At 40.0% G+C, this 9,655-nt stretch overlaps 1 protein-coding gene across 1 annotated transcript; it reads left to right on the top strand.

The window, feature by feature from the left end:
* Positions 1-3,355: 3,355 nt before the first annotated feature.
* Positions 3,356-8,494, top strand: PRDM8 (PR/SET domain 8). Its single transcript, XM_018573596.1, has 4 exons — positions 3,356-3,752; positions 5,181-5,411; positions 6,099-6,330; positions 6,935-8,494. Exons 2-4 carry the CDS (start codon positions 5,184-5,186, stop codon positions 8,245-8,247), a joined length of 1,773 nt encoding a protein of 590 aa, XP_018429098.1. The 5' UTR covers positions 3,356-3,752; positions 5,181-5,183; the 3' UTR covers positions 8,248-8,494.
* The last annotated feature ends 1,161 nt before the right edge of the window (positions 8,495-9,655 follow it).

Raw genomic sequence — 9,655 nt, 5'->3', positions numbered from 1 at the left:
TCCTCTCTCACTGTCCCTTTCAATTCTTTATCTCCTTTTTTTTGTTTGATAGCTTCTTGTTTCTTCTCTAACACCCTAAACACTTTTCTCTTTTCTTATATAATTGTCTATCAGTTCTTCCCTTCATTCTTTCACTCGGAACCTTTTATCCATCTTTCTTTGAAAAACGTTTCCATTGCTATCTCCAGGCTTAACCCAAATGCGTATTTGACCAGTAGTGACCCCGAAGCTGTACCTAAAGTCAAAGGAGGAAATCTAACTGGTTGCATTGCTCCAGGCTACAGGGCTATGCTCAACTCAGTGACAGTTAACGGGTTAAGTGGACATGGCAAAGGTCATTAGCCTCTTATTTATTTCTTTGTGTGGGCATTCAGCTAGGACAGGTTTGCAAGCTTGACATGTTTGTGCAACGAATGTTTCGTAGCGGATGTACTGATGGCATGTGTTTCCTGCACTAATTCTTTTTACAAGAGCATGTGCCAATTAGCCATATTTACGTGTACTGGTGCCCAGGAAAATCCATAATGAAGAATGCTCTTGAAACACACTGCAGAATCACAAAGGCTGCAATGCTTTCTATTCTGCATAAACCATTTCTGAGCTCTTACAGGACACAGAAGTGATTTCATCTTCGCAGTATATCTGTCAGGCTAACAGTGGGGAAACTTTGATCTACATAGTCATACTAAGTGATCAGATCCCCCACTACTTGTAAGAGGAGCTTAGCAATCATTTATGAGCATAATTCCCACTTGTGCCTCGATTAACTGCCTATCATTCAATGATCACAGTTGGGTTTTAAGTCTGGAAAACATGGCAAGAAATAGGGGGAGTGCACAGCTAATAGCTCATAATGCTTCACACATATGCATGATCTGTTGCCAAATAGTAATTGTTACATGGTGCAATGAGGCAGAGAGAAAGAGACAACTGCAATCTCTGTATTCCAGGGATAGCTGAGACTCTTAGTTCCCCAACAAATGGAGACACTTTCTTGTTTTGGCTGAACCAAAACTGTGATTTATATATGAGTTAGACATTACTATAGTAATATTGTTGGACTGACATGTGAAAATTGTAGACTCAGACTAACACAGCAGACTCTTATTTTAAAAAAAGTAACAGTAATTTTCAGTCCCAAAAGATTTGAAAATAACAGCCACATGGCTAGATCTAAGAACATTATCCTTTTGCTGAAGCTTTGTAAATTTAGCCTTTGTATTATAACAAGTTGTCATTCATTTGCTTGGAAAAAAAATTGCCTGAAATTAACAGTACAAGCTTAAGCCAGAAACTAAAAACATTCTAATCAGAATCCAAGCAATGACTTAAATGACAAATGATTCAAGTGAACTCTTTCTCTGTTTGAGCCCTTACCCCTCCATAACTTTGCTATAAACAATAAACGTTATATACTGTGTGACTGTTGACTTCTGCATGCCATTCATGGATGTTTCATTTAGGGTCTAAAAAGGTCCCAATGATAATGAGTGTTACTTTTTTTTGGCACAGACTAATACCTTTAATACCTACTGTAAGCATACAGTATAAGACAGTATGGCGTATGATCATTTAGTAGTCCACTAATCTTAAACAATAAGCGCTTCATTTACAACCACATTGGACTAAACCATTGCCTTTTATTATGTCCCTAACCCACAGGCTTTTACATTTCCTGACACCACCACTAGCTATAAGTGGGAAAGCTGTAATGTCCATGTGACAGATCTATACATATTTGCAAGGGAATTGTAGACTAGAGCATTTCCATGAGTTTCCAAATAGGAATGGTCTAATTAACATTAAGTAACATTGTATAGGAGCCTTTGGAGAATGATGTAACAAGATAATATGGAACGTGTTTCACATACAGAGCTGAATTTGTATACACTTTTACCACAAATCGTCATTCTTTGAGTGAAGAGATATTGGTCCACTCTACAGATTTTAAATGTATGTTGTAAATGTAGACATTTTCTGGGGTTTGGAAAAAACTCATAACAAGAGACATGATCTGCCCTTTATTGCAGGATAAAACAGAATCAGGTCTTTCTTGTTGTTATGATAAAATCTTAATTCTAGCCACCTTCATGTGATGTCCCTCTTAATTAATATTAGTTTTTGTAAAGCCAGCTATCCTTGTTCACACTCCCATAAGAAAGGATTCCTCATGCACCCATAATATTGGTGATCTGCAAGCTGATTTGATTGCAATGTTCTTGGCATGACTATATAGAACCAAATATATACTATTATATTATGGATACAGATCTCAAATTCATTTTGTGCTTATAATTATTTCATCTGTTTTCCAGGAAGAATAATAAAATGGAGGACATTGCTCTGATGTACATGAAACAAGCGACTAGGTGGCACCAATAATCTTTTCTAGGATCAAATTCAATTACCCAGGCCTTAGTTAATTTATTAGAATAGCCTCTTTATGATCTTGCAGGAGAGGCCCAGTCTAGCTTGGTGTTATTTGCCATAATAGGATAAGGAAGACGTGTGAAGTCTGGGGGGCAATGCAAGTCTAGACCCTAAAAGGCAGCACTCTATGACTTCTAATTTCATAGTGAACACTTAAATCTAATGGTCTCCTTCCATTAGAGAAAAAAAAGGAAGAGCAGATCATACATTAACATAAGATTACACTTGAGAAAACTTGATGCGAGTTCATATGAAGCCAAGCAAACACTATAAAATAATCATCAAGTCTTCTTTTGACCTACATCCTCATCAACCCACTTTTACTGACTCCAGAACCATGAAGCTAAAGTTTCAAGAGAATGGTAACTATAATGAGTCTCCAATCCACAATTATGGAAATGAAGGAAGAATTTTGAAATGCATTATAATTCACAACCTGCTATGGTAGTTATTATTTGCTATAGATTGCAATTTTCCCATATAAAATATAACTTCAGCTTTTTATCAGCAAGTCCTTTCAGTCATTTTGACATTGCTTTTAATATACTCTAAACAATTACTTTTTTAGTATATATTTGTTGATATACTATTTATTAGTGCATGTTTTACAGGCTGATGTTTGCACTCCTTGGCCTGGGACCCTACATTCTTTGGCACTTATTTATTTCCAAATTAGAGAACAAACTGCAAAAGAAAGTATGTAAAGCTAAGCGTTTCGTTATTCTAAAGTTCTCTAAAGAGGAGTTACTATTGTGCATTGTTTTGCAGGTGCTAACTAATTCATCAAGCAGCTTATCCAAGGGGTCTTCACCTCTATGGGAATATTATGTAGACAGTGATAATAACACTGACCATTAGCCACTAATAGAAATGCATAAGCAAGTCAGGTAGCTGGATGTAGCTGGAGGCGATGGAGGAGCTGGGGAGAGAGGATTGGCACGGCTGGAAAGAGTTAAAGGGAGGGGACGTGGGCTGTCACGCGTCATTGGGCAGATTATGTGCAGCAAACAAAAAGTGTGTGTCTGTGTGCCAGTCAGTCACTGCGTCGGGTCCATCTGCACAACTCCTTGTCTTCCCCTTTTTTTTCCCTTTCCCTTCTTTCGGTTTTCTCTCTCTGCTCATGTTTACTCCTTACCACCCCCTCCCATTCATCTGCTTCTCAATCTAGCCATCCAGCAAGACTGAAACACACAAGCACGTCTTGCTCTTGACATGGAAATACTACAGTAATAGGACCTGCATTGGGGACACGGGGACAGGACAACTCCTTATAGCCCTTTTGGATATCCTATTCCTTGGACTATACATTGGCACTATTTGTGGTAAGTGACAGTGCATGCTTTTTTTTCATTATCCTTCCCCTCTCATCTATTTATACAAAGGATTTGTACAAAGGAGAGAAAGCTGCTAAGCCAAGAAACGTGCTTGATCTCCAGGCAAACAATAACTGGGATCGTTGACTGTGTGTCCATTGTAAGGGAATATCTATGTGTTGGTGACACTCGTGCAGCTGGTGGCTTTTAGAAGATCCCGGCAGCTGGGTTTATAGATCATTAGCCAGCAAAGCTGAGCTGGGAGAAGAGACAGAGGGCAAGCAGTAGCCTCCTTGTGTGGCCAATTGTTCTTACAACCTGAGCCTGTACAGTAGCTTCATTGAGCGGAGCTAGGCTTGTCAGAGGTGACTCCGCTGGAGGCTGCTGTCCCGTGCTGAGGTGCTGAAACAGAGCGGAACAGAGCACAGGCGACCAGTCTGCACTGGGGACCCCTTCTGCAAACTACACCGATCGTACCTGGCACTTTGACCTCTCCTAAACCAGCCATCCGAAACAATTTTAAATTCCTTTAGGATCAAGTGCACAAATTCATTTATACCCCGTTAAAAAATAAATAATCACAACCATTAGCAACTTGATCATTTTTTTTCCTATTCATTGATATAATTGAAAAATGAATAGTGAATCCTTATACCTGCAAGTGTGTTAAGAAGTACATTTACTTTAATAAAAATTGTAGGAGGTAATCAAACTTATAGTAAATTTAGGAGTTAAAGTGTTTTAAACTAGATTGCATGATTCTAAATGCATCCCAATTGGCGTATATCATTTGTGGGGAGAAATTAAAGTAAAACGACACACAGATAAGGCTGACACAGTTACCTGCTGCATGGGAAATCCTATAAGCAATGTCGGTCTGAGGCACTCACCTCCAGCCATAAATAAGTGCGTCCATGTAAAAAAAATAATAATAATAATAATAATAATAATAATAATTACCTCTGCTTGCTGCTTTTAATTAAAGTCTCTAAGGGAAAGAGCTGGATTATGATAATGAGTAGACATACGTTCCCTCTTGTAGACTAGAGCTAAAGGTTAGATGAAATGAAATCAGTGACATTGACAGTCCACTTGAAATCCATTCTCCATGCTCCTCTGTCACACTACGCTAGATTACTGATAGCTTCTAAATGACTGTAAGACATGCCTGTGAGGACTAGGGGAGCGTTCACCTAAGCTCCTTCCCTGGGTGCTCATGATCAGCCTGTCAACTCCTACCGGGATGGCAGCAGAATCAATAGCTGGAACCTCCACTGCCATTTGATTGGTGTTCTCCATAATTATGGGTGCCTATTAATTCATCAATACGTTGTAGGTAAAGTGAGTAAAGGTGATCAAAGCCATGTACTATAGATGAACATACGTCATATGTGAACTAATACTTTTATGGTACGTCTGTTTGGTTTTTTTTTTTAGGACATGTCAGTCATGGAAGACACTGGCGTTCAAAAAGCAATTTGGGATGGGGATGCCAAAGCTGTCCAGCAATGTCTGACGGATATATTTACAAGCGTCTACACCACGTGTGACATCCCAGAAAATGCAATCTTTGGTCCCTGCGTGCTGAGTCACACTTCACTGTATGACAGTATAGCATTTATCGCTCTCAAATCTACCGATAAGAGGACAGTACCCTACATATTCCGGGTAAGAGTCTTCATGGCACTATGGCATTCATCTGTTCAAATGTTCATTCGAAAAGTATTTTACAGGTTCACCCGTGCATTCCAAAAGTTAGATGTCATTGGGAGATAGATAGATAGATAGATAGATAGATAGATAGATAGATAGATAGATAGATACAAATACTGAGATAGATAGATAGATAGATAGATAGATAGATAGATAGATAGATTACACTGTAGGGATGGCTACTTTGGTGTGAACAGATAGGATATTTTAATTGGTAATAAGAACGAAAGCTAAAGAAAGGTTTTATTACTTTTTTTAAAGTAGATAAAAGAGTTTTTAAAACCATGAAGTGCAATGTATCACAAAAAACATAAACCTTTCATGTTTGAAAGGTTGCTGACGAATTATTTAAAGCACAGATTTACCGATTTTATCTCCAGACGTAGCAACAAACAGCTCCCTGCTACTTTGGAGAACAATCTGGAAGATTGGTTCATGTGAGAGAACATTTCAGATAGAACATATGGAGGGCTGTCATGTCAGGTCTGTGTGATTCAGCTTGGGCAGACGATTTCCATTCATTCTCATGGTCTACGTCCATAATAGAGCTCTGCTGTGCATTGGGGTCCCCTAAGACTAGTGCTGAGCTCATGGGGGACTTTTTAACCCTCTTATACTTCATTATCCTTGCTTTTTCTGCAGGTGGACACTTCAGCTGCGAACGGCTCCTCCGAGGGACTGATGTGGCTCCGTCTGGTTCAGTCTGCTAGAAACAAAGAGGAACAAAATCTGGAAGCCTACATCAAAAATGGGCAACTGTTCTACAGATCCCTTCGCAGGATTTCCAAAGACGAGGAGCTGTTAGTTTGGTACGGGAAGGAACTGATAGATCTGCTTCTTCTGAACCCTGGCAGGACCCAAGGAAAAACTGCGGGTAAGTCAATAACTCTATAATGTGACTGGCAAAACAGTAATACGCTTTAATAACCCTTTAAATCCACCCCCTTTGTCTGTACTGTCATCTTCTGCTGTCTGTCACTTTCCTTTCCTACCTGTGAATCTCATTCCATTATCCAAATAGCTTTGTTTCCAATTATTTCCTCTTCTATTTGTCCACGTCCCAATGTCCTAAATCTTAATCAACCTCCTCTTTTGCTTTCCTTTCTGTCTTTCTCTCTCATTCTCTTATTATTTTTAGAGAAATATTTAAGTGACAAATGGCCAAGCACACCTAAACGTATAAATAACATGTAAAATAAATATATTATAATAATTTACTGTAAATATAACATAATAACAAGCTCAATTTTATGTGCCATGTGAATCCTATACGCTTTTTTTTTAATGAAACAATGTAGCAAGTCTTCCTAAATTGTTTAGCTGTCATTACACATACCCCTTACCTCTTTAGATAATTGCCAAAAGTGTGAGTAGGTACCAAGTTTTAGATGGTATGGTATCTCTAGGTAGGTCGCTACTGTTTGAATAATGTGTTATACTGCCATGGCACCTTCATTGTCAACTCCTTTTTCTTCCAGGATCATCTCAGTCCACCTGTTTGGAGTGTAACCAGAGGTTTCAGTATGATTTCCCCTATGCAGCTCATGTGAGATTTCGATGTCCCAAGAGACTCCACACGTTGGATTCCAACTCAGAGCAGCCGGGCAAGGACACTAGAGAGCTAGAGTCTCGAAACGCCATGATCTCTCCAGCCAAATACAACAAAATATCAATTTATCAGCCGCAGAAAGAGAATCACAAGCCCACCACAGACTTTCATAACTTGGCCAGGGAAATTGAGAATTTTAGGGGCCCTTCATCGTCATTCGGTTCTTCTCCTTCGCCCAAATCGAATCTCTTACGACAGGACTCTGAGAACACCACCGAGAGTCTCCATAAAACCAAAAGAAAATATGATGACCACCTGGATGACGTCAGAGCCAAGAGGATTGACCCATCTGGGAGATTTCTGGACAGGCCAATGCCTTCCTCCAAAGAGGATTTGGTGTGCAGCCCTCAGCCATTTAGAGGGAACTCTTACTTCAATGTCGATGAAGGCGGACAGTTATATGCTCCTCCGAGCCCAGAGACTGGAGACGCCAAGAGAAGCGCTTTTGTAGAAGTAAAAAAGGCATCAAGAGGAGTTGAAGAGAGTAACCCAAGCACAGATGGTAAAGATGTGTCTCCTGCCCATGCCAGCAGTCAAAGCGAAGACAAGAGACTACACGCCAGGCCAGAAAATCAGTCAGGGGGCAGCCCCATGGGCAGTGCATTTACTAGTGTCGCCCAGGTGTCAAACCCTGAGCAGGAGAGAAAAAGTGCTTTTTCTCAACCCACCAGGAGCAGCTTCAGCCATGTAACCCCTTTGCAGGTGATGGGACAAAAACTGGTATCTAGTGGGGTAAGCATGGATTGCCACCCAGAGAGCGTTGGGCCAGCAAGGCTGTATCAGACTGATCCCCTCTCAGTCAAGCTGTCAAGCCCTGAATTAAATGGGAACTGCGCACTTCCAGGAAGCTTGCCAAAGCAAAGTCCTTTCCTCTTTGCCACTACGTTTTGGCCAAAGAGCTCACCTGCCCCTCTACAGATGCAGCTGCCTTCTACGCTTACCCTATTGCCTCCTTCATTCACCTCTTTATGCCTGCCAGCTCAAAACTGGTGTGCCAAATGCAACGCTTCTTTCAGGATGACCTCGGACCTAGTGTATCACATGAGGTCCCACCACAAAAAGGAGTACGCCATGGAACCCCTGGTGAAGAGGAGGAGAGAGGAGAAACTCAAGTGCCCCATATGCAACGAGTCCTTTAGGGAACGCCACCACCTATCCAGGCACATGACCTCTCACAACTGAACTTATGAACACCTTTGCTATATTAGAACTTTTACAGACTCACACACAGTGACAACGCGGGGTCACGGACTTCTTGATCCTGCATAGAGTGTGCTGGGCTGTTTTCTGTATCTGAATGCACGCATTTTCACTTTCCAAGAGTACATTTTTTTTAAAAAATGTCATATATATTGCAGCATATTGATGCATTTGTCATATCTTTCTACTTTAAATTATGGAGCACTTATGATTTAGATGTTAATGTATTTAAGGGTTACGTTTACCTTGAGCTATCGGACAGTATTTGGGTGGGGCATAGTTAGCCTGTGCATTACCTGCTGGCCTGTTCTCACCTAACCAATCAGTATGGATCATTCTGTGGACGTTGCAATCAATGATCAAGGCAATGCATGACCCATATCACACAACCGTATGGACTTGAGACAGACTGTCATCAACGTGTATTTCTTTTCGAAACAAAGTGTAATTTTGTGCCAGTGAAATCCAGATTGCAATCTTATTTTTTTTCTTTTTCCCCTATCCCCCAAAGTAAGGGGGAAAAAAGATTTTATTAAACTGTATAGTTTATCTGAGTATGTTGAATGCTTTGACAATAAATCGCTTTATTTTCTGCAGACCACCTGCTTGGTAAAGTAAAAAAAAAAAAATGGTTTATTTCTTAATTCCAGCAGTTAAACTCTGCAATCTATTTATTAACCAAGAGGGGAGACAAGTGCTTTTCTTGGTGACAGTGCCCATTTTCGCTACAGGCTCTCTTGTTAGCACGTTTTCAGATATGTGATGCAACATCTGATCCCCTTGACTGTAAATCTTATGATGATGTGTCCGCTCTCATTTACATTAAGACGAACATGTAGACACAAAGGGGTTAGCAAAGTGCTGACCCTGCTGCATTAATGTGTGGAGATCTGTATTTTTAGATGTGGTGTTGCATTGTCCTCAGCGCACAATGCTTGGTCGTGTCCAGATCACACAAATGAGAGAAGGCAGAGATGGGCTGTGTTGGGTATTCAGTTGTGTCTCTCGCCTTTACTGGACGTTATTAGAATGACCCTAACTGAAAAGAAATTGTTGGCATTGCCTTGTGCCAGTAGTACTATTTCTAAAAAGGCATTTTGCAGATCTGCAGAAACATCTTAACATATCATTCATAACAAGGACTTGAGCTAAAGAGAAAAAAAAAAAACGGTTGCCTTTTGCATGCATAGTTTATATAGATGATAGTGTTACAAATAGATGACATGTTGTTACATTTTGCTATATCTGCTATTCCTCAATGGTAACACTTCTACACTGCAGCAGGCTAGATGTATTATACACCTGTCAGGTATACATATTACACTATTACACCTACAATTAGTAGCAAATACAATTTTTAACATTTATAATAACCTGTCCTATTTTATAG

The sequence above is a fragment of the Nanorana parkeri genome, unplaced genomic scaffold (genome assembly GCF_000935625.1).
Source record: "Nanorana parkeri isolate BGI_ZX_2015 unplaced genomic scaffold, ASM93562v1 scaffold2445, whole genome shotgun sequence".
Taxonomy (NCBI): Eukaryota; Metazoa; Chordata; class Amphibia; order Anura; family Dicroglossidae; genus Nanorana; species Nanorana parkeri.
This window is presented reverse-complemented; position numbering and strand designations above follow the sequence as displayed.

Bases quoted from the DNA above. Each gene is read 5' to 3' on its own strand.
- PRDM8 (XM_018573596.1), top strand. From the start codon at position 5,184: ATGTCAGTCATGGAAGACACTGGCGTTCAAAAAGCAATTTGGGATGGG. The intron at 5,412-6,098 runs GTAAGAGTCTTC...CTTTTTCTGCAG, and splicing joins CAGTACCCTACATATTCCGG to GTGGACACTTCAGCTGCGAA. The intron at 6,331-6,934 runs GTAAGTCAATAA...TTTTTCTTCCAG, and splicing joins GACCCAAGGAAAAACTGCGG to GATCATCTCAGTCCACCTGT.